At 36.2% G+C, this 25,119-nt stretch overlaps 3 protein-coding genes across 3 annotated transcripts in view; 1 reads left to right on the forward strand and 2 right to left on the reverse strand.

Moving 5' to 3' along the window:
- Window positions 1-211: 211 nt before the first annotated feature.
- sec23ip (SEC23 interacting protein) lies at window positions 212-10,815 on the forward strand. Its single transcript, XM_051126610.1, has 18 exons — window positions 212-405; window positions 2,018-2,529; window positions 3,513-3,720; window positions 3,982-4,175; window positions 4,253-4,342; window positions 4,427-4,547; window positions 4,762-4,851; window positions 5,011-5,152; window positions 6,102-6,310; window positions 6,470-6,567; window positions 6,719-6,886; window positions 6,978-7,073; window positions 7,172-7,345; window positions 7,877-8,032; window positions 9,121-9,223; window positions 9,542-9,727; window positions 9,824-9,986; window positions 10,350-10,815. The coding sequence occupies exons 1-18, from the start codon at window positions 273-275 to the stop codon at window positions 10,429-10,431; spliced, it is 2,925 nt and encodes a 974-aa protein (XP_050982567.1). The 5' UTR covers window positions 212-272; the 3' UTR covers window positions 10,432-10,815.
- A 159-nt stretch (window positions 10,816-10,974) lies between these two features.
- On the reverse strand, window positions 10,975-20,959 carry csgalnact2 (chondroitin sulfate N-acetylgalactosaminyltransferase 2). Its single transcript, XM_051126602.1, has 8 exons — window positions 20,827-20,959; window positions 18,474-19,374; window positions 18,073-18,299; window positions 15,784-15,885; window positions 14,825-15,006; window positions 14,445-14,539; window positions 14,257-14,338; window positions 10,975-12,307 (listed from the first exon to the last, which is right to left on the reverse strand). The coding sequence occupies exons 2-8, from the start codon at window positions 19,113-19,115 to the stop codon at window positions 12,015-12,017; spliced, it is 1,623 nt and encodes a 540-aa protein (XP_050982559.1). The 5' UTR covers window positions 19,116-19,374; window positions 20,827-20,959; the 3' UTR covers window positions 10,975-12,014.
- Window positions 20,960-21,612: 653 nt separating this feature from the next.
- Window positions 21,613-25,119, reverse strand: part of ret (ret proto-oncogene receptor tyrosine kinase) — a 30,753-nt gene continuing 27,246 nt past the window's right edge. The window contains exons 19-20 of the mRNA XM_051126605.1: window positions 23,402-23,549; window positions 21,613-22,459 (exon numbers count right to left, since the gene is read on the reverse strand). Coding sequence (XP_050982562.1) covers window positions 22,302-22,459; window positions 23,402-23,549 — 306 coding nt within the window. The 3' untranslated portion in view covers window positions 21,613-22,301. The remainder of the gene's footprint in view (window positions 22,460-23,401; window positions 23,550-25,119) is intronic.

The following is a 25,119-nucleotide window of genomic DNA, read 5'->3' on the forward strand; positions in this document are numbered from 1 at the left end:
AAAAAGAAAAACGAAAGAAATTACATTAAGAATCGATGTTGTGTGTCATTGATTACTTTTGCCTTTGTACGTCAACGTGACGTAAATCTGTATATCATATTCTAGGCGTCACCGCCGATAACCGTTTGAACCTTTCAGACTATCAATGAAGTGTAAATCTGTGAAAATCCAGAGATCCCCTTTAGCTCTACCGTGACGAACCAGGAAGTGTTGTAAAAAAGCTCTGCCTGTTTCCGACTGGAGGACAAGCTACGTGTAATATTTGATTGAAAATGGCTGATAGGAAAGCCAATAACATCCCCAGCAGCAGCGCAAATCTGCTGTTTTCAGCGGCTCCGGAGTTTAACTTTAGCCTACCGTTCATCCCTGTCAGCCAGGCCACCGGCCCGGCGGTTTTATCCGGAGGTGAGCTTATAAAATCTTCAAATGAGCTGCTTTAGTGGCTAGTGATGTTAGCTTTCCTCTATTTTCAGCTCAAAGGTCTTTGCTCTTTATGATGATTAATTCATGCTTTCTGTAAGATGATTTTACTCTGATATACAGTAAACATAAACGCGCATTTATTTGTGTTGTCAAATATTTTGTGAGTTTTGTATTGATTTAAATTGCTTAATTAGCAAAGAAGAACTGTTGACGTTGCATATTTATTTATATACGTGGCAAAATATTTCCTCAGGTAGCATTTAGGGTGTGAAAATAATAAGAGCTCACTACTCAAACGTGCCATTTCTCTTTATCAAAATGATGAGATTACATTATCACTCACCCTACCTGTCACCACCTGTCATCAGTCTGTAATTTAATTTAACTTACAGTACATACTGTAGAAACACAGAAATATCATATGTATCTTTAAAGAACAATTAGTTCTATTTCCTGACAAAAAAAAAAAATGCCATAAGCCATAGCAAAACAGCATCCTCTTTATTAAAACTGTCAGATATTTATGAAGACAATCATACATTCAGGTATTATCAAAACCAGTCTTTATTTTGAAACTCATACACTACCAGTCAAAGGTTTTTGAACAGTAAGATTTTTAATGTTTTTTTTAAATAAGTCTCTTCTGCTCACCAAGCCTGCATTTGTTTGATCCAACGTACAGCAAAAACAGAAAAATTTTGAAATGTTTTTACTATTTAAAGTAACTGTTTTCTATTTGAATATATTTTAAAATGTAATTTATTCCTTAGATTTCAAAGCTGAATTTTAGCATCATTACTCCAGTCACATGGTCCTTCAGAAATCATTCTATTATTCTGATTTGCTGTTTAAAAAACATTTATTACTATTATTTTTAAGTTGAAAACAGCTGAGTAGAATTTTTTTCAGGTTTCTTTGATGAATAGAAAGTTCAGAAGAACAGCATTTTTCTGAAATAGAAATTGTTTGTATAAATGTCTTTATTGTCATTTTTGATCAAATTAAAGCATCCTTGCTAAATAAAAGTATTAATTTCTATAACCCCCCCCACCCCAATAATAATAATAATAATAATAATAATAATAAATGTTTTCTTGAACAGAAAATCAGCATATTATAATGATTTCTGAAGGATCATGTGACACTGAAGACTGGATTAATGATGCTGATCACAGTAATAAATTGCTTTTTAAAATATTGTCAAGTAAAAAGCAGTTAGTTTAAGTAGTAAATATATTTCACAATATTACTGCTTTTGCTGTATTTTGGTACAAATATATGCAGTCTTGGTGAGCAGAAAAGAATTCTTTAAAAAAACATTAAAAATCTTACTGTTCAAAAAACTTTTAACTGGTAGTGTATTTTAACTTATTTTTTAATTTGAGGGTTTCTGTTATTGTAGGATAATTTATAAATCTAGGGCCGTATTACGGCCTGAGTGCACTCTTATTCATTTATTTATTTTCTGCATTTTTATAATGAAAATCAAATCTTTAAAACTCTTTGCTTTATGCCGTGTTTTTGATTTAGTATATTCTGAAGAAACACTGATATTTAATCTAAACTAATTTTCTTCATGTCATCCTCTGTAAAGATGATGCCAGTGAAGTTGGAGAAGAAGACAGTTTTCTTGGTCAGACGTCATCAGCAGCTCCTCAAGCCTCCACGTTCAATTATTTCTCCAACACCACTACCACCAGCGACCCGTTTGCATCCATAGGGCAGCAGCCATGCCCGCCTCCAGCCGCCACCGTCATTCCATCAACAACAGGCCCGTCACCTGCAGCCATTGCAGCTAGCCTGCCTCTGAACCCACCAATCTCTCACATGAACCCCATTCAGCAGTATGGCAGTGTTACTAATCAAACCCCTATGGGTACATATACTCATCCACCTAATGCACCGACTCCTCCTCCTCCTACCCAGAGCTCCCAGCAGTCCTATAATCCATACCGTCACACAGCTGCCAGTAGCAAAGCTAACCCGTACCTCATGGCTCCTGAATTACAGCAGCAGCCCCCCAGCCAAACACCTCAGCATCTCAACCCCTATTCTCAGGCCACACCTGCTCCCTCATTCCAGACTCCACCCACAGCATTCACCAAGGTTGGTCATGTAATGTCATATCTGTATCACTATGCACTTAAATTTATAGTTGCAAGTAAGAACGATAGATACAGGTAGATCGTTCTATCGATCGTTCTGTCATTCTACTTATTGTTCTGTCTATCGTTTTATCTGTCGTTGTATTGTTCTATGGTTCATTCTAACATTCTACCTATTGTTCTATCGTTTTATTTATCTTTTTATCTGTCGTTCTATCTATCGTTCGTCCTATCATTCATTCTATCATTCGTCCTAGCGTTTTATCTATTGTTTTATCTATCGTTTTATCTATCTATCTATCTATCTATCTATCTGTCTGTCTGTCATTCTGTCATCTATCTATCCATCATTCTGTCTATTGTTCTATCTAGCGTTCTATCTGTCTTGTTCTGTCATTCAGTCGTTCTTTCTATCTATCATCATTATATCTATCTGTGTCTATCTTTCTATCGTTCTTTCTATTGTTCGTTCTGTCATTTGTAATATCTATCATTCTATATCATTTTTGTATTCTTTTTTTTAAATTTCTTTTAATAATTATATATAGCTTTAATTAATTTAAAGTTAGTAATTTTAGTACTTCAGCTTATTTCACTTAAACATTTTCATTTATTCTTTTTAAAGTGTACGTTTTTAAATATATTTTTTATTTTAGCTTTATTTCAATTCCGAAAACATTTTTTATTTTAGTTAACAACAGTGATACAATGTGATGACTAACTAAATTAATTAATTAATTAATCTAAATTTTGTTTAGTTATTATTTAGCATTATTTGTTTATTTATTTATTTACTAGTTTTAATTTGGAATATTTTTTCTTTTTTATTTAATAAAATATATAAACTAGAACTGTAATATTGGTGCAACCCTATATAAATATATATAATTAAAAATGCCAGTTTAAGTGGCATACTGGCATATTTTGTAGCCGTTTTAAAAAGCACTTTGTACTTTGTCCTTATAAAGTCTTGCTATTTTTCAGCCTCCCCCAACACAGATTCCACCACCCCCTACAACGGCCAACATGACTGGACCATTAGTCCCTGCCAACACAATGGTGCCATATGCATACAATGTTTATGAACCTGTTCAACCTCACTGGTTCTACTGCAAACAAGTGGAGTCAAAGATGGTCTGGCTTCCCTTTAGTATTCTGGATTCCGTTCGCTTGGAAGAAACATTCAACTCTGGTAAGACAGGACCTGCTTTTATCAAACCCACTTACATTGGCAGAATAATTGTACAAGGCGCTGCCAGTATTTTTACATTAGTTTTTTGGCTTTTGACATATGAAACCTGCAACTGATGTTGAGCAATTCTAGGCTAAATGGAACTGCCTCTGTCACTGTAACTTAATTTGTTTGAGATTGACCGGATTGTGTTTTTTCTATGTATGCCAAGAGCATGTGGCCACTCTTAGTCTATTTCACAACTGAAATCTGTTGCTTCAGTTCAGCCAGATCCAGAGAATGTGATCGTGTGTACGGACGGAGGGCGCTATGACGTGCAGCTGTATGACCGCTCACGGACCGCCGTGTACTGGGAGGAAGAGCCCACTGAGGTCCGCCGCTGTACCTGGTTCTACAAAGGAGACGCAGATAGTCGCTTCATCCCCTATTCAGAAGACTTCAGTGAGAAACTGGAGGTTTGTGTCTCTCATCAGTATTTATAAAACTAATCAGGATGCAATTTTAACTGCTAAATGTTATGTATGTTAAACAGGCAGAATATAAGAAAGCTGTTACTACTAATCAGTGGCACCGCCGACTGGAATTCCCTTCTGGTGAGACCATCGTAATGCACAATCCAAAGGTAACATTATTAAATGTTTTTAGTAAGATAAGACTAGATGGTAAACTGTTTTTTGTATTATAATTCTGCTTGGTTTGTCCTCAGGTGATTGTGCAGTTTCAGCCATCTGCCATGCCTGATGAGTGGGGCACGACTCAGGATGGTCAGACCCGACCTCGGGTTGTCAAGAGGGGTGTGGACGATGATCAGGACGAAGTTCCTGATGGTAAATGCATCTTTTAAAGTTCTTGTTTTCTGACTTCATCCTGCCAAACGAAGTGTTTGCTCTGCTGTTTCTCACTTTGAAGTCCCCCAGATTTCTAAATGTTTCAAAACACAAACTGTCAAACAGCCCTCAACCTCAAAATTATTAGGTATTGCTTAAAGGAGAATGGATTACATGCCTGAATCATTGAAAAACTTGTGTTTTTCTTGTCTAGGTGAGATGCCTCAGGTGGATCATCTGGTGTTTATGGTGCATGGCATAGGCCCCGTCTGTGACCTGAGATTTAGGAGCATGGTGGAGTGTGGTATGTTACACAAGTTTGGACTCAAAATCTTTAAAAAATTCAGTTCAAAGTCAGTTATAAAGTCATAATTTAGGCCAATTGTTGTAGTAGTTGTACTGTTTCTATGTGAATCCTTACAAAATATATTGCGCTTCAGTCAGACTGTGTTTGTTTTCACAGTGGATGATTTTCGGAGTGTGTCCTTGAAGTTGCTGCAGAGTCATTTCAGGAAGTCCCGTGATGATCATTTGATCAGTCGTGTGGAGTTTCTGCCTGTGCACTGGCACACGGCTCTGCACGGTGATGCTACAGGAGTTGACAGGTAGAGACAACGTTCAGCCACATTCAAGAGAGCTTTTACTTTAGTGCTGTATCTGAGGCCTAAAACTAGTGTTTCCATTTTTGCTTTTACTGATTCTTTGTATTGACCCTACAGCCATCAATATGTAATTGAAATATAAATTTATATTCAATTATATACAAAGTATACATTATCATTCAAAAGTTTGTGATCATTTTTTAAAGAAGTTAATACTTTTATTCAGCAAAGATCTTTTGATAAATTGATCAAAAATGATAGTAAGATATTTATAATTTTATGGAGGATTTTTTTTTTTTTTTTTTTCAAATAAATTGAGTTGTTTCTTGAGCAGCAAATCAGCATATTAGAATGAGTTCTGAAGCATCATGTGACACTGACTGGAATAAATGGACTAAAATGAAAATTCAGCTTTGCCGTAGTGATGATATATTAAATTTCAAAGCATGCTGAAGGAAAAAATATTTTACGTATTTTATGTTTTACATATTTTATTTTTGATCAAATAAATGCATTGGTGAGCTTAAGATACTGGAAAAAACATGAAAGAAACCCAAACTTTTGAATTAACGTATAATTATAAAATACATTACTTTGTAATAAGTAATTACTTACTACCTTTCTGGATGTTGAACATGGTAGTCATGTTGCTTGGATTTCATCAAAAATATCTTAATTTATGTTCCAAAGATGAATAATGGTCTTATGGGTTTAGAACAACATAAGGGTGAGTGATTTTGGGTGAACTATCCCTTTAAGGATCTTGTATTCTTGAGATTACTGAAAAAATGTGTTGTCAGGAAGTTTTCCTTTCCACTTGGTGCTGCTATGAACTTGAAATCTCCACACTGTTCTGCCTAAATTCATGTTGTCTGTTTTATCATGAACATCTTGTTTTATATTTTTTACAAAAAATATTTCCGTCTTTTATGTTTTTATGTGTTTCATCTAGGAGGATAAAGAAGATTACTCTTCCCAGCACAGGTCGCTTGCGTCACTTCACTAATGAAACCCTCTTAGATGTTCTCTTCTACAACAGCCCAACATACTGCCAGACCATTATGGACACCGTGGCTTTTGAGATCAACCGCTTACATGTGCTATTCATGCAAAGAAACCCAGACTTCAAAGGCAAAGTGTCTGTGGCTGGACACAGCTTGGGTGAGAATCCTTTGCTTTTACATGCTTTAATTCTAATTCATGGTCTTAAATGAAAAAACTTAAACTATGCAGGCATCTATAAGAGCACACTGAACTGAACTAGAATTTATATTTCTTATTAAAGTTTTCTTTTAATTCATTATTTGCCCTTATCTGTAGGCTCTTTGATACTTTTTGATCTGCTGTCCAATCAGAAGACTGGCTCACCTTCATCAGGTCCAGTGGCCAATGGAAATACTCCACCTAATGTGAAACAGGTATCAGTACATTATGATAGAAAGTGACCATAAAATGCTGCACATTAATTAAACAAGTTCTGTTTTATGGCATAACTGGCACACACAACCCTTATCTGTGAGTGTTTTAAGATGACTTATAAACCTCATTTGTGTTGTTTAATTGCTGTAGATAAGTCCCGTCATCCAGGCCAGCGAAGAGCCTACTGTAGCGGCTGCTGAGGAAGAGTCTAAAGAGGAAGAAGAAGAGATTGGCAATCTGTCATCAGTTCTAGAGATGCTGGGGTTGTCTGAATATCTGAGCACCTTTGAACAAGAGAAGATTGATGTTGAGTCTTTAGTAAGAGCTTTTTACATTTATTTTTTACATTTTGTTTGATTAAAAACAGAATTGGCAAGTCATCACTGTTATTTCTCCATTTCTGTTGCAGCTGATGTGCACAGTGGATGATCTGAAGGAAATGGGTATTCCTCTGGGGCCACGTAAAAAACTCGCCAATTTCGTCAAAGAGAAGTCTGCAAAACAGGCACGTTTTCAATTGTCTTGTATTTCAATTGGCAGTGTTTGCACTTTTTGTTTGTCCAGTTTCATTTGACTCTTTGAAACACATTTATTTCTTGGCAGGCGGCCCGAAAGGCTGTGAAAGAGAAGACTGTAGAAAAAGAGGAACCGAAAGAGACCCAACCTCCTGTTCAGACAGAGCCCAAACCAGATACTGTCGTCAGCAAACTGCCAGTGGGAAGGACCATGTCGTCAATCCATGTGGATTATAACTATTTTGAAATAGGCACAGGACAGGTAAGACTTCCCGATCTGGTCTATGGTTCAAGATGATTGAATGAAGGTATTTTGTTAGAAGGTGTTTCTGGGCCTGATATGTGACCCTGGACCACAAAACCAGTAATAAGGCTCAATTTTTAAAAAAAAATATATCTGCAATCTGAAAAGGTTTCCATCGACGTATGGTTTGTTAGGATAGGACAATATTTGGATGAGATACAACTATTTGAAAATCTCAATCAAAAATAAAAAATCAAAATATTGAGAAAATCACCTTTAAAGTTGTCCGAATTAAGTTCTTAGCAATGCATATTACCAATCAAAAACTAAGTTTTGATATATTTATGGTAGGAAATACAAAATATCTTCATGGAACATGATGTTTATTTAATATCATAATGATTTTTGGCATAAATGAAAAATCTATCGTTTTGACTCGATGTATTGTTGGCTATTGCTACAAATATATCTATGTTACTTATGAGTGGTTTTGTGGTCCAGGGTCACATGTGTGAATATGCTCTGCAAATCTTGTATGTTCTTCTCCAGGTGTCAGTGCTATATCATGCTCTGGACTTTGAACCGGTGAGTTTCTTTGCTCTCGGCTCTCCCATCGGGATGTTTCTGACAGTACGTGGAGTGGAGAAAATTGAAGAGTCTTATCAGCTTCCCACCTGCAAAGGGTTCTTCAATATCTACCATCCAGTGAGTGAAGTCTTAGCTCGTCTACTGCTTCAAGAGCATCTAATCTTTTGGAAGCCAAAATGGTTTAGGACTAAATTGTCAGTGTAAATGAAGAATACCGAACACCGCAATTCAGAACTTTAAAGGATTTTTCACTTTTAGAAAAAAAGTTTCCTGAAAATTTACTCACCCCCATGTCATCCAAGATGTTCATGTCTTTCTTTCTTCAGTCGAAAAGAAATTAAGATTTTTGAGGAAAACATTCCAGGATTTTTCTTCATATAGTGGACTTCAATGGGGATCAACTGGGTTGTCCAAATTGCAATTTCAATGCAGCTTCAAAGGGGTCTACACGATCCCATCTGAAAAATAAAGGTCTTATCTAGCGAAACGATAGGTCATTTTCTAAAAAAATGTAAATTTGTATACTTTCTCACCACAAATGCTCATCTTGCACCAGCCCAACCTCACGCATAATGTAATCACGTTGGAAAGTTCACGCGGGACGTAGGTGTTAGTACCAACCCAGTGTTTACAAAGTGAACATGCAAAGAAAGTCAAATACCCTTTACAAAAAAGGTAAAACAACGATATTGGATGATTTTGAAGTTGAGATGGAAATGAGATGGAGTTTTTCACCCTACCCTACCTTTTTAAACCGAAGTACACAGATGAAGAGATAATCACACGTGACTTACCCAATGTAATTACATAATGCATCAGACTAGTGCAAGATGAGCATTTGTGGTTAAAACGTATATACATTTTTATTTATTTATTTATTTTTTTTTAGAAAATGACTATTATTTTGCTAGATAAGACTCTTATTCCTCGGCTGGGATCGTGTTGAGCCCTTTGAAGCTGCATTGAAACTGCAATTTGGACCTTCAACCCGTTGATCCCCATTGAAGTCTACTATTCGGAGAAAAAAGTTGAGTTTTTCTCAAAAACATTCATTTCCTTTCAACTGAAGAAAGAAAGATACAAACATCTTGGATGACATGAGGGTGAGTAAATTATCAGGAATTTTTATTATGGAAGTGAACTAATCCTTTAACTCTCTCACTGTTAGCCATATAGCTAATGCAATAATGTTATTGTGCACTCAGCTGGATCCAGTTGCATACAGAATTGAACCAATGATCTTACCAGACATTGAACTGGAGCCAGTTTTGATCCCTCATCATAAAGGGAGAAAGAGGCTTCATCTTGGTATGTATTAGACAATTTCTGTGCATTTTTTTTTTTTTTAATAAATAATTTTAATGATTAATAATAGGAATTTAATTTAATTTTAAATAAAAATAATTTAAATATTCTATAAAAATAAAGTAATTATGTTTTTACTAATTAAATAAATAATAAATAACTGTGTTAATAAATAATGAATTATCCAGGCACAAATTGCCTGGGAAAAAAGGCTTCTGGTGTTGATAAAGCAAAAACAGTTAACAATCATTTTAAAAATAGATATGAAGCAATAATTTAATTATAACAAAATACATATATTTTTCTATGTCTTTTGTCCAGAATTAAAAGAGAGTTTATCCAGGATGGGCTCTGACCTAAAGCAAGGCTTCATCAGCTCTCTGAAGACTGCTTGGCAGACTCTGAATGAGTTTGCCCGTGCTCACACCTCGTCCGCTCAACTGCATGAACAGCTCGCCATGGTCGCCAGTCAGATCAAAGCAGAAGAGGAAAAGCAGCAAGGGGAAGGTAAACTAACCACAGTGAAAAACCTCTTTAATTTCATTTCACTGTGCAAACTTCAGCTCAAACTCAATCAAAATGTATCTCATTGCTTGTTTGCAGAGGAGAAGATGGTTGAAAGTCCTGAGCCTCAGAAGGAAGAAGAGACACAAGTAAAAGTGGGTATGCTGAATGGAGGGAATCGCATTGACTACGTCCTGCAAGAGAAACCCATCGAGAGCTTCAACGAATACCTGTTTGCACTCCAAAGTCATCTGTGTTACTGGTACGTGATCTTTCATAACAATACGTGACCCTTGACCACAAAAACTGTTTTAGGTAGCATGGGTATATTTGTAGCAATAGCCAAAAATACATTGTATGGGTTAAAATGAGCGATTTTTCTTTTATGCCAAAAATCATTTGGATATTATGTAAAGATCATGTTCCATGGAGATATTTTGTAAATTTCCTATCATTAATATATCAAAATTTTACTTTTGATACATCAATGGAAAGCTTATTTATTCAGCTTTCAGCTTTTTAATTGACCCTTATGACTGCTTTTGTGGTCCAGGGTCACCTGTCATTATATAACTGCAGTATTGTCATTTTGTGTTTTACAAACGTACTCTGTCTCTTTCCTTAGGGAATCTGAAGATACAGCTCTGCTTCTCCTCAAGGAAATTTACAAGACCATGAACATACACCCAGATCACTCGGTGCATTAATGATGCAATAGCTCACTAAAACTCTTCAGTCATCAGAAATCACATTACTTTGAAGATAAAAGAATATTTTAAGCCGTTTTCAACTCTTCAACCAGGACTGTCCTTATTTTATTTTCTATTTCTGTAGTCTATTAAAATGAATACACTTGTATTATTCCATGTGTCTTAAATTAAGAAATTAAAGTCAAATAGTGGATTTCAATACCACCACAACAGTTTAAAATGCCATTTTTATAGCTTAAATTATAGAGCTGTGAATGTTTGAGTGCAATTGCAAATGAAGAAAAATGGTATTAACAGAAACTTTATCTCAAGTTAGTGAAGAAATAACTATGCTGTGTAAAAACAACAACCAAGAAGTCATAATAAACTGAACTATTAGTAGCTATTGTGTTGTTCTGGCTTGTTAGATCGTTACAGTTATTTGTGTATATTGGGCTATTTAAAAATATATATATTTACTATATAGATTTTGCTTCCCAAACATAAGCTCAATTTTGGGGATCAAATAGCAGTTTGGCAGACAAAAATCATTAACAACGGTTAGTTTTTTTTCCTTTTTATTTTAGAAAATAAGCAATGGAACTCAACATCCTGACCATTTTAAGGCTCTACAACAGATAGCAATGGTTATTTTTTTTTAATCTACCTGCTGCTTAAAGTTGAATTAATACATAACATCCTCATCGGAAGTCGTATGTTCAGTCTCAGTGGGGTGTTCAGTTCTTTTTTGTTGTAGTATTTCATTACCACAGATTCATTTCAAAGTGGTTGCTGAAGCCAATGTCTTGAAATTTCCGAACCTATAACATAAACCCCTGACTGTTAGCACTATGGCACTGACCAGTGTCCTCACACAAGGTGCAAAGTAAAAGTTTGACACATGCTTTAAAATGCATATCGGGTCCATGCGATCTCAAACAGGAGACGTGTGGAAGACTTCTCCCAAAGTCTGAATACTGCGCCAACAGAGACATTGCCTACAGTACAAATCCAGCATGGCAAGTTTAACCACAGCCATCTGTGGATGATTGTCCCTTTTAGCAACGGACCTCCCTTTTGTCACAGCACAAACACTTTCAATAGAAATAATATAAAAATGTAACATATGGCTCTTTCAATTGAAAAGACATGCTTTACGCATAGCACATCTTCTTAATGGCCATCATTAATAACTTCCGTGTAAATCATTTGTAAAAGTCATTTTTTATGCAATGTTGCATTAAAATTTATGAATAGCTTGCAACTTTTTCATGAATGAGGATAATCTTCAGTAACTCATTTCTGGACGTTATTCACATGTCGTTAATACGTCATTCTAGTGCACCTAAAATTTCAATTGGCATTAAAGCAAACTATTCCAAAATGTAAATTAAAGTCTTGATGTAAACATTTCACGTAGTACCTATCAGTACCGTTCTCCCACCCCACTTGGTCTTTTTTTGCTGTCATGAGGTCTTCAGTAATCCGTGAATATTATTTAGAGTTCACTTAAGTTCAAATAATACCAAAAATATCTGTTTGACCCATTTCTTCATTGTTGTTATCAACAAAGTTGTGCTCTTCATTGTTGATTCTGTAGTTCATTCTGCTGGTCTGCTCTGGGTTTTATAGGCCTGCTTTCGAAGGTGAGTCTCAATCTCCTCCCTGAACACCAGCATGCCCAGGTGCGAGTGTGATGCTTCATTCATGGCCTTGGACTGGATGCACATGCGGTACTGTTCTGGTGTCAGTTCGTCTGCACATAACTTCTCATGCCATAGGTGGAAGAGGCCTGATACAGGGGTACGGATCACTATCTGATCACTTCGTAGATATTTCCTGTACAAGTGCACATCTTCTACACCCCAGCCTTTCACTTCCAGATCAAATCCTCCTAGAAAAAAGGAAGTTTATTTATATGAAACAGCAAGTAAAAGATCTATTATTGTAATTTGATGCATAGATTGTAAAGAGATAGTTAACCCAAAAATGTCATTCCAAACCCATAAGACAATCATTCAGCTTCAGAACACAAATTAAGATGTTTTTGATTAAATTCAAGAGCGTTCTGACCCTGCATAGACAGCAATTTCAAGTTACATTGCTGTCTTTGCAGGGTCAGCAAGCTTTCAGGTTTAGGGATGTAAGGGTATGAAAATTTCCTGTCACGATTATAGTGACCAAAATTATCACGGTATTGTTAAAATGTGCTGGAAATGTACTGACATAAATCACTTCACCAAGTTTTACATTTAAAATCATCAAACAACAAATAAAATGACACTTTTTTTGCCTAATCAGTGAAACAACAACAGTACCAATGATGGCCGGATTTTAAATAACAGTGTGACTGACAACAGTTTTACTAATGGCATGTTCAAATATCTAATGTAAATGATCAAATAAAGCTTTGAGAACGTTTCATAAAAGGTAAACTTCACATTTCAGCCTTTAAATAAAGAAAAGAGTTAAGTCAAAATGATAACTCATAAATAAATGGTTATATGTACCTTATCTGTTCCAGAAATCTTATGGAACTTATCTGAATTGTTTAAATGTGTAGAATCCAATGTGTAGAATATAGACTACAGCAGGGCATGTACATTTGGTCTGTTTTTTTGCCCAGACAAAAACTGCACACAAGCTGAATATAAATGTAAGTCTCTGTAAATCCACTGTATGACACTAGATGGCGCTTATGGAAAAGCTGAATTAAAGCTGTTTCCGTGAACTTCGTGGATAAAGCAGCATTGCGATTAAGAACACTACTTTAGATATTACATGGAGTGAAGATGAAAACAAAATGCCATCGAATCTTTTCTGAAGACAGTCAGAGCCTTCAGAGGTACATTCATATAATTAATTAATTCACATATTAATTTCATTTGTAGAATTCCCGAAGTGAATTATACAATTTAGTGGCCAAATACAAGCATTCTTTCTATGAGTGTTGCGATTCACTATATAGAATGATTTAATAAATACCTGTTTACAATAAGCACTTATTCGCACGTACACAGGACAAAGTTTGAGGGTGCATACATAATATCTGAGGGAGCGCAGAGCCATGATCACTATATGGGAGAGCAAGCCCGCTGCAAGCCGAGGGATTCGTGCTTGGCACCCTCTTGTATTACAATAATGCACTCTTTGCATTTGCTACTAAAATAACGGTAAAACTGCTTCAAATGAATGATGAAAATGAGAATTAAGTTGTAAAAGCTGCAATACATTTCTTATTGGTTAAAATGAACGGAGACTATCTCGTGTTTTTCTGTGGGCGCTCGATCATTTCCGTAGGGATCGGCGCCTATGCCATTAGCACCCTTTCAAAACATCCCAGCTTTTCCGCCGTCTTTCACACAAAACGAAACTACTTTGCGTGCTGTGTGCAAATGAGGCTGTTACTTAAAACTTTATGCTGTACAGTATTTATTTATCTATCATCAGTTGTTCAAATCGCGGTAATCAAATACGGTTATAATGATAATTAAAATATGAAACATGCGTAATTTTATTATGATTTATCGTCAAACCGGTAATCGTTAAATCCCTATTTGGGTTTCTTAAAAAATGTCTTAATTTGTGCCCTGAAGATGAATGAAGGTCTTACGAGTTTGGAACGACATGAGGGTAAGAAATCAATGACAAAATGTTAATTTCTGGGTAAACTATCCCTTAAAATTACACAGAAATAAATGCATTTGTTTTACTTTACAACTACAATAACATACAATAAATATTAATGACCTATTTAAAAAAGCCCTTTTGTCTAATTTTGCTCAATTTATTTTGTCATAAATGTAAAACTTTTTCCACATTAAAATACACACTACTTCTTACCAATGCTGAGAAAGTCAGAGCGATACTGACAAGTCATGCCAAATCCAAAATCCCTCCAGAATCCGGCATCTTTTTTATGAATCTGTAAACAGCATAAATTGAATTATTCGTCACTAGAATTATGCATCACTAGAAAGCCATAAATGCTACAATTATGTAGGTTCATAGAAAAATCTTGATGCACATACCAGCTGATTCTCAATGGGGGGCGGAAAGTCAAGATTTCCATACACTATAGCTGGATTGTACAAGCTGAAAACCACCGGATAGAAAACTCGTTTTCCTTCAAGGGAGGAAAAGCAGTAACTTTTATTATAAAATTTCATGGAAAAATATAGTTTTAGTATAAACATTCTAGGATTAAAAAGCAAAGCTTTGATTATACTATTATTATCATATCCTATCAAATATTATTAGTGCAGTCTGCTTAGATGGAAAACAAAGACACACAAACTACACCCTATAATGCAAATCAACAACCATGCAAAATGAAAGAAATATGGATGTTTTATGTAGTAATTTGGTTCATGAATTTTCAGATATAAAAATATTTGTTGAGATGACTTACCTGGAGCTGTATTGAGACGACAGGTGCTAAGAAATTCCAGTGTGAAGTAGATATCAACATCACAGAAGAACATCAACACATCACCCCCTTTCTCCCACGCGTGAGCTCCAATGTCCAGACCACGGCCACGTGAAAACTCCTCATCCACAGGAATCAAAGTGTAGTTACTGAAGTTTTCCTCACTGGAGATCATGAATAAAAACAGTGTAGAAAACAATGAGCTTTAGAAGATTTATGCCAACCAAAGTGGTTAATATAGTGTTTATAATGTTTACCAACCGACACTAACATTGCTGGTAATATTTCTTTTAATTACTTGAAAAGGTCTCTCATGCTCAACAAGACTGCATTTATTTGATTTAAGATAAAACACAACAGTAATATTGTGAAATACTGTCACAATTTAAAGTAACTGATTTTAAAATGCAAGTTATTCCAGTGTGGTAAACATAAATTACTCCGACCTTCAGTGTCACAATATTCTTCAGAAATAACTTCAATATGCTGATTTGCTCTTCAAGAAAAGAAACATCAATGTGGAAAAATGGTTGTGTTGCTTAATATTTTTGGTGGAAACCCTGATACTTGATTTGGGATTTTAGATGTACTGTAAAGTTCAAAAGAACAGCATTTATTTGAATTACACTACCAGTCACAAAGATTTTTTTTTCAGGATTAGAAAGATCCAAAGATCAGCATTTATCTGAAATAAAAAGCTTTTGTAACATAATACACTATACCATTCAAAAGCTTAGAGGCTTACAGTTCAAACTTTTGAATGGTAGTGTACCTAAACAGATTATTCAACTTTAAAAAGGCAAGCATATTTCCTGCTAGTCAAGAAAATTAACATTTTAATAAAGAACATTTAATCTGCCCCACTAAGATGAGTTCTCCATTCAGAATGTTATCAAACACAGAATGTTTCACTATACACAGAGTATTTGCAGAGCTCAAACCTGGACATTTTCCTCAGAGACGCCTTCACCTCCTGCAAGCCCGCCTGTCCAAAATACACCACCGTGAGATGCACCCGCTTGTCCTGCTGTATACAAACCTCCCTGCACACAGAAAACACTGTCTGACCACAATATTTCCAAAACTTCCAAAGGGAAAACCACACTGGGAAACATTCCCTTGTAAAACTGTATAACATCTGGCTTCGCGTTGCCACTACCCACACATCTTTAGAAGTTCAACCATATTATTTGGAGAAGACAAAAACACACTGACACACATTCCCAGATATTATCCCAGATCACATACTCTGTAAAGTTTTTTTTGTTTGAAATGTCAATAGGAATCTGTATGTATGCAAGTTATGCATGTGTAAGAAATTCCCCACACAGATTTTGCTTCGGGTTCAAGTTGCAATTTGCCACTTCTTGGATTGAAATTCTGTGTAATCTGTGCTTCATACATCACTTTTGACAATGGATCTTTTCGCTGTGAAACTTCATCCAAATTTCATTAACAGAGTGGTGCAGAGACATTTTTTTAGGCAAAACAAAGAAACAAGTTTAGAACATCTAGTTACAGTTTCCTGAAGCCAGTGGGTTTTTCTGAAATGGTTTTTGGTTAAACGCCTCAAATATTTTCTGTGGTTAACACAAGCTTAACATATCTTTACATTTTAGTCTATGACAAAAAATACATCAGTCAGTACGACTCCCTTGTGATTTTTAAAAGCTTTTAATTGTCTTTAAAAAGGCGGTTGCTAACAAATGGCTAAATGTGACTACGGTGGTTGTTGGGGACAGCAAATGTTGCCACGCTCAACAGGTAAACTCGTATACTCACTAGTTGCTTTTACAGCCTCATTATCACATTCTTTCAAACTATTCTAACTTAGACTTTCAGGGAAAATGTTCTTTAAATAAAGACTAAAAGAGTTGTCAGAATCTTAATGATGGAGAGGCCACAGTCATGTGACTGTGGTGTAGTTTGTTTATAGCCTACATTTAGCTTTCTACTTCTGGTGATTGTATTTAATGGGATCGTTCACCCAAAAATAAAAATTACCCCATGACTTACTCACCCTCAAGCCATCCTACACTGTAAAAAATAAAAAACACAATTTGTTAAGTCCGCTTAAAATAATGTTACCCTGCTGCCTTAAAATTTTAAGTTCAGTCAACTAACTTGAAATGTTAAGTTGTACTAAGTAACAACTTAGATATTTGTATTTGCTAAACTTAACAGATGGGTAAGTAACCCAGCTGCCTTAAAATTTTAAGTTGATTCAACTCAAATATCTAAGTTGTCACTTAGTATAATTTAACATTTCAAGTTGAACAAACCGAGTTTACTGAACTTAAAATTTTAAGGCAGCCAGGTTACAAATTATTTTAAGTTGACTCAACAAATTGTTTTTTACAGTGTAGGTGAAAATAACTTTCTTCTTTCAGATGAACACAATCAGGCTTATATTATATTATATAAGAAATGTCCTGACTCTTGCAAGCTTTATAATAGCAGTGAATGGGAAGTGAATCAGTGCTTTTTGTAAGAAAAATATTCATATTTACAACTTTATAAACTGTAATCTCCAGCTTTCGCTTACTATTGTACTCATGTTCATGAGAGAGATGTATGAAGATGTAGGCATAGTGTAAGCTCTGCTAGTCTTTGTTTACAGCAAAGGACAACCAGTCTCCCCTGGGCTTATACCAAAATCCAACATTTTTCTTTACAAATCCTCATTTTGTACTTGTAATTCGTGACCGGTGTTTTGTTTTGCTCTCTCTTGTGAACACGGATTCAACAGTTAGCGGACGCCAGAGATTACGGTTTATAAACTTTTAAATGTGGATTTTTTCTTACACAAACACATCGATTTGCTTCAGAAGCCCTTTAATAACCACCCGGAGCTATGTGGAGCACTTTTTATGATGGACGGATGCACTTTATTTTGCTTCAAAATTTCAACACCCATTCACTGACATTATAAAGCTCGAAAGAGCCAAAACTTTAATATAACTCTGATTGTATTCGTCATATACACCTAGGTCGGCTTGAGGATGAGTAATTGAGTAATTGGGTGAACTATCCCTTTAAGCTTCAAAATTCATAAAGCTGTGGACTACTATGATGAAAATAATGTGTAAGAATCATAATCGTCTGCCTGTAATATAGCATGTTTTCAACAATAATGCAAAAGCTAATGAAAAAACACATTTGTTTTTTTTTGTTGATGACACGAAAACAAAAAAAAAAAATGACCATAAATTCTACAGTGACCTCCTCACCTGAAGTTGTGCAAGAACTGAACAAAGGCTTCGGTGCGGCCTGACAGCGGCACTATGATATTAATGACGGTGCTGGCGGTGTCTACAGACGTGCTCCTCACTTTCATGAGGGGCCCGAACGGACGAAAGAGGGTGACGTGACGGTACTCGTGGGAATTCTCCTTAGCGAAGTAGAGCTCATACAGTGTGCCTTTGTCCCTCTCGGTCCTGTAGAGTCCTGCCAAGAATAGCAAGTACACAAGAGCAGCTTGAGTTACTGAACATTTGGTGCTGTGCAAAGTTCACGCCACCTTTATTATTCTCAAACAAGAGGCGCTGTTAAGTACACACAAATCCCTGTGGTGCATTAAGTACATAAAGTAGTGTATACTTGTTCTGCACAGCTTTTACCTTCAAAAAAAGTGGCTTTCGGTGAACATCTGCCTCTGCATGGGCATGTTGTCTTCCTGTCCGTCATCTTCCTCTGGGTTATTAATAATGTCCAAACCTGCTTCTATCACCTCCACCAGCTCATCTCTCCGGTCCTTCCGCACAGGCTTCTCCTCAGGATGGCGCGTCAGGCCCATCTCCAGCTGGTACACTTTTGTGGTGGTGAAGCTCTCAAAGGGCACCAGCGCATATTCACTCGGCAGCCTCGCTCCTGTATTCACCTCCGCTTTGTCGATTTGTGAGTGCAAGTACTCTAAGAGGTCACCAGGCTCTTGATCTCTGCCATCGATCAGGCTTTGCGGCCCAGGACCCTCCTTTTTTTCCTGAAGTACCCTCAGTTTTTCACTCATCTCTTGGAGTTCTTGTTTGAGCTGTGCGATCTGCCTTTTGAGGCTGGCTGCTCGGCTGAGATGCCGCTCTTCCTGCTCTTGCAGGAGGGCCTGGTAATACTCCTTTCCATACGGATCACCTCCCAGGCCAGGCAGCACCTGGCTTACATCCGCAGGCGGCGTGCACTCCAGCAAGTAAGCAAACAGCAGCAGTACCAAGAGCAAAAATATCCCTAGGAGAAGCCAGCGCGCCCGCCCCTGCAGAGGAAGCCCCCGTCTGGGCATTTCTGAGAGGCAGGGTGCTCTTCACCAGCCACCGTTTTGCATTCCCACCCTGACAAGATGTAACCTTTAGGAAGGATGAAGTCTTTTACACTAATCCATTCCCAAGTGAAGCGGAGGGAATGCGGTAGTGTCACATTTCTCTTGTAATCATGCTCCTCTCACACCACAGCACACTGAATAGGCTCAGATTCCTCAGAGATGTGTGAATATACCTTCATCCTGCTTGCACAATATTCCTCTTTTGAAAGAAATAACTCATCTAAAAAGAGATCAAAATAATAATATATTTTCTCACCAGCACAATCAGAATAAACAGTTGAGTTCAAAAGGTTGCATACACCTTGCAGACTCTCCAATTTAAGAGGAATCATACAAAATGCATGTTATTTTTTATTTAGTACTGACATGAATAAGATATTTAACATAGAAGACATGTACATATAGTCCACAAGAGAAAATAATAGTTGAATTTAATAACCACGTTCAAAAGTATACTCTTAATATTGTGTTATTACCTGAATTTTTTTTTTAGTTACAGTTGTTCACGAGTGCCTTGTTTTGTTCTGAACAGTTAAACTGCCTGCTGTTCTTCACAAAAATCCTTCAGGTGCCACAAATTCTTTGGTTTTTTAGCATTTTTGTGTATTTGATCCCTTTCCAACAATGACTGTATGATTATAAGATCTATCTTTTCACACTGAGGACAATTCTTTGGTTTTCTTTGGAAAAGAATTTGTGGGACCTGAAGGATTTTTTAGAAGAACAGCGGGCAGTTTAACTGTTTAGAACAAACAAGGGACTCATGAATAACTATCACTAAACAAAACCAAACAGCTGTGGATCATTCAGGTGACAACACAGCATTAAAAATCAAGTGTATGCAAACTTTTGAATGGGATCATTTTTATAAATTCCAACTATTATTTTTTCTTGTGAACCATATGTAAACATCTTTTATGTGAAATATCTTATTCAAGTCAGTAGTAAATGAAAAATAACATGCATTTTGTATGATCCCTCTTATTTTGGTAAAATAATTAACATTTTGCAGATTCTGCAAGGTGTATGTAAACTTTTGGCATTATATACATATAAATAATTAATATTGTAAGAATGTTGCTACGCAGTTCACAGATTGTTGTCTACGTTATAAAAGACTACAACTCTTCAGATAGAAACTTTAAAATAATCTTAAAATAAGACATGAATGATACCTTATTAAATATTGTTTTAACAATAAGTTAATGATAATTCACATACATGTATTTATTAAATTAGTAAGTTGCTGTGTAATAAGCGGGTCGGACTCCTGGTCACATCACCCGTTGGTGTTTATTTTGCGACTGACTCTACATTACCCCATACGCTGTATGCAATTTTTCATTTTCATCGAAAACATATGTACATGTGTAAGTTAACGCAATTCTTCCTGATGCTATATACATATTCGCTCCTTATTATAAACTAGCACCTAAACCTCTGAATTATACTAATTAAGTTCAAATTAAAGCAAAGAAATACAGTTCTATGCTCAGATGAAAAACATCTGTCTGACTGATTCATAAGCCTGATGAAAAGACATAATGGAAAAATGTTGCTGTTCGCACAAGGAAAATCTAACGTTACCAATACAACTAACGGTAGTGGCAGAAAACGTCGAGAATTAAAGTTGTTGTAAAAAAAAATAAACACGAAAATATGCGACACTTACCTCGGTAGTTGTGACTGTATGAGGCTTTCGGTAATCGCTTCTTTATGCAGCTGTTCAATAGAATACCGAGCATAATAAATGTGGGAAGAGAACGCCACGGGGCAATGAAAAAAAAGGAAGCACAATAAAAACGCACGTTACTTCCGCCATAAGCCGCAAGATTTCAAAATAAAAGCCCGTCTGCCGTCTACATGTTTTACAAATGGTTAAAACCTATGGTTAACAAAATTCACTATAATTATGGCCTTTTTAAAAACCTGCTTTGAAGATCACCCCACTTCCTTTCTTTAAAATAGTACGTCATGTGTTTAAAGGTTGCCGTTTTTTGTATTCGTGCTGCTCCCTGGTGAAAAAACCAGCATATGCTGGTAGGTATGTTTTGATGCTGGTTTATGCTGGTCCTTTGCTGGTTTATGCTGGTCCTTAGCTGGTTTAAGATGGTCCTTTGCTGGTTATGTTGCTGGTGAAAGACCAGCATCAAAACCTACCTAACCAGCATATGCTGGTTTTTTCACCAGGGCTGCTATACTGTTTCTACGCCAGGAAAAACTTTTAATGTGTCTGATTTAAAAAAAATTAATTTAATTAAGGAGTAACTGATCTCATGGACATTTACATGTTTACACAGGGTACTTTAGACTTGCTTTTCAGATCACTCATTCATTTTTGTGGCCACAGCATGAGAATGTGTCATGATTTCCATGCCTCAGACCTCAGGATGAAAAAAACCCCATTCTTTCATTCTGAGAATGAAATGGCATAAAACACATAGAAATGAAACATTGAGATCTTCTAACAGTTTTATTGATTGAAATGTAATGTTTTGACAACATAACGAGGAATCACACTCAGCTTTATGTACTGTAGTTATTGTTGCACAAATAATGTCTTTACAAGGAATGAAAATTAAATCACCATGTGACTTTAAATTAAACATTTCTCTGTTATGGCAATATTCATAACTCGTAGTTTACCATAGAGCAAAATATCAATATTTAAAAAAACATGAAGTAATTGATTCGGTCATATCATGACACATGATCAAGAAGAAACAAACTTTCAAATAAACATGTCCAATCTTTGCGGCGAACATCTGCAGTAGGTGATGGTAAAGAAGCTCCCTTTAATTCCTGGAGTGGGACCAAGATTGTCTCGGTCATGCATTTATAACTGGTGTTTTCTAACAGAAGCGGCACAGGCACTTAAACATGGACATTAAACTGTACAGAGTCATGCAGCGATACAACGCGGCCAACGGGGCCCTTGTGGTAACAATCACCTATGAGCTGCTTGAAGCATGTTTTATGCGATTCCAGCCAATTTCAAATCAGTTTCCATCCTCCCATCTTCTACACAACAGCAGAAATAAAAGGGAACCGACTTTATCATCAAACAACATATATACAGTATCATATAAATATACACATCTCCCCACCCCCCACGTCTTTTCCAACCACTGATTTTGGTTTGCGTTTTTAACTATCGAGCGTGTCCACAATTTTTGCGGGAGAATGCAAAGCCATCCAGTTTGCATAAACACTATCATTGGCATATCTTGTAAAGACAGGGTTAGTGGCATCGAGTCTGTTGAGCGGTACCGGGCTCTTCTCTGGCCAGTTCGGGTATGACATGCCTAAAAACGAGAACATATCATTTTTTCTGCACTGAGGAAGCATTAAGTCCAGACAGTAAGGCTCTCAAACGAAACTCAGCTCAGCTTTTGAGCATTAAACAGCATAAAATAGCATGAATGACTCTTTGGTCCTTTGAGTGCTTTTTGGTCATTCATGTCAGTTTGGTGATATCGTCTATTCTGTGACATCAGTATTGTGACTGCGTTGTCTTTGCCATTTTATGTACAAGCTTTTAAATGAAATAAATAATCAATGCTCTACTAAAAGGTTTTTTTGTGTGTACTCCCTGAAATAACTGACATCAAGGAGTCTATGCATAGAATCTGCCTTACTGCTGGCCGTTTTTATTGCTTACTGTTAATGCCATCGTTTTGGGGAGAGCTAACAGAGTCTTGCATATGTGATCTAAAAGAAGAGTTTAATTCAAAAGCCTTACTGCTTCAGAACTGACTCCATCTACTACAAACACTCATTTTCTGTAATATGATCAGAATATTACAGAGAGAGCACATCCAGAGCACACGGGACCTGTTTCAAATGTAAAACTTTAACTTAAAGTGCTGCAAACCAATAGAAAGTTCACATATGACGAAACACATCTTAATATATTTTCCTAACTGAACATAATACATGTTAAGCTGTGTGTATATACTGTGTATAAAAATGATTTATTTGTATTCTATCAGTAGTAATAATACAATAAAGCTTTTTAAAATGAGTATTTCAAATAGTAGAGTACATCGGAAGCAGGTCCAAATGAAACATCTGATCCCTAGATCCAGACACTACAGCACTAACTGAATCTATAAAACACGAGCAGTATTCGTAAGTCAGCGGCAACCATGCCGTTAGCACAATCACAGCACTTCCTATGGAAGGCAAAAACATAAACTGATTGTGTTCCCTGTATTAGAATCGAGTAAATGCATGGGAAATTCTACCATAGAGCTTGTTTTCAATCCAAGTGGAGGGGAGGGTTCGAGGGAGAGGGGCGTTACTACAGTCCACTAAGGGTGTGTCCTCTTCAGAGAGGGAGTCGTCATACAGCAGGGCGTCTGCCGGCGTAGAGGCTGCGAGATCCAGATAGTCCTGATGAAGGGAAACACACAGTTATGAAAATGAGACTAGGGGTACTGTAACTCTTTAGTCCAACATCACATACAGTTGAGGTCAAAAGTTTACACCCCCCCTTTCAGAATCTGCTAAATGTTGTTTATTTTACCAAAATAAGTGGGATCATAGAAAATGCATGGTATTGTTTATTTAGTACTGACCTGGACATGTTTACATATAGTCCACAAGAGAAAATAATAGTTGAATTAAAAAAAAAAAAGTTTTTTTTTTCTTACCTGAATGATCCACAGCTGTGTTTTTTTGTTTAGTGATAGTTGTTCACGAGTCCCTTGTTTGTCCTGAACTGCCTGCTGTGCTTCAGAAAAATCTCCCACAAATTCTTTGGTTTTCCAACTTTTTCGTGCATTTGAATGCTTTTCAGCAATGACTGTATGATTTTGAGATCTGTTTTCACACTGAGGACAACTGAGGGACTCATATGCAACTATTACAGAAGGTTTAAACACTCACTGATGCCCTAGAAGGAAAAGCCATGCAGTAGTGAGATCAGGGTAAATGTAACTTATTTTGTCTTCTGGGAAACATGTAAGTATCTTCTGTAGCCTCTGAAGGGCAGTACTAAATGAAAAAATATGATACTTAGGCAAAATAAGAAAAATGTTCATCTTCATTCTGTTTAAAAGTTTTCACCCCTCGGCTCTTAATGCATTGTGTTTCCTTCTTTTTGAACCTTCTGTAATAGTTACTGAGTCCCTCAGTTGTCCTTAGTGTGAAAAGATGGACCTCAAAATCATACAGTCATTGATGGAAAGGGTTTAAATACAAAAATGACGGAAAAGCAAAGAATCTGTGGGACCTGAAGGATTTTTGTGAAAATTAGCGGGCAGTTTAACTGTTCAGGACAAACAAGAGACTCATGAACAAATATCACTAAACAAAAAAACACAGCTGTGGATCATTCAGGTAACAACACAGTATTAAGTGTAAATTTTGAATGGGGTCATCTTTATAAATTCACTATTACTTTCTCTTGTGGACTATATGTAAACGTATTTTATGTGAAATATCTTATTCAGGTCAGTACTAAATAAACCATAACATGCATTTTGTATGATCCCTCTTATTTTGGTAAAATAATTACTATTTTGCAGATTCTGAAAGGGGGATGCAAATTCTGACCTCAGCTGTACTTTGTGTGGATTTAGTCTGTCTCAATTTGTTCAGTTTCTTTATGTCATTCCAGCAACTGGATGATGATGAGATCAGATCTCTGTTTGAAGCACTGGCTGTTGTCAGACTCCTTGTGCAAACAAAAGTCTCACTGGATTATTACAATTAACGGCAAAATGAATGTTTGGGAATGTGAACTATTTCCTACTGATATTTTCTACTGACACACTACAGCAAAAGATAGAAACAACTGACTTAAAACCATTTTTTAGCTGGTGAAAATACTAGTGTTCTAATAATTTTGGCCACTACTGTATAATGTTATTTTGGAGTCAAGTTGCCGACAGTTCATCTGTGTTCATCTATTGTTTTAATTTCACATTGTCACTTACCTTGGAAAACATGACAACATAAA

Source organism: Labeo rohita, chromosome 13, assembly GCF_022985175.1.
Source record: "Labeo rohita strain BAU-BD-2019 chromosome 13, IGBB_LRoh.1.0, whole genome shotgun sequence".
Lineage (NCBI taxonomy): Eukaryota > Metazoa > Chordata > Actinopteri > Cypriniformes > Cyprinidae > Labeo > Labeo rohita.

Bases quoted from the DNA above. Each gene is read 5' to 3' on its own strand.
- sec23ip (XM_051126610.1), top strand. From the start codon at position 273: ATGGCTGATAGGAAAGCCAATAACATCCCCAGCAGCAGCGCAAATCTG. The intron at 406-2,017 runs GTGAGCTTATAA...TCCTCTGTAAAG, and splicing joins CCCGGCGGTTTTATCCGGAG to ATGATGCCAGTGAAGTTGGA. The intron at 4,176-4,252 runs GTTTGTGTCTCT...TATGTTAAACAG, and splicing joins ACTTCAGTGAGAAACTGGAG to GCAGAATATAAGAAAGCTGT.
- csgalnact2 (XM_051126602.1), bottom strand. From the start codon at position 19,115: ATGCCCAGACGGGGGCTTCCTCTGCAGGGGCGGGCGCGCTGGCTTCTC. The intron at 18,300-18,473 runs TTTTTTTGAAGG...GTGTACTTGCTA, and splicing joins AGATGTTCACCGAAAGCCAC to TTCTTGGCAGGACTCTACAG. The intron at 15,886-18,072 runs GTGAGGAGGTCA...TTCTGTGTGCAG, and splicing joins CAGTTCTTGCACAACTTCAG to GGAGGTTTGTATACAGCAGG.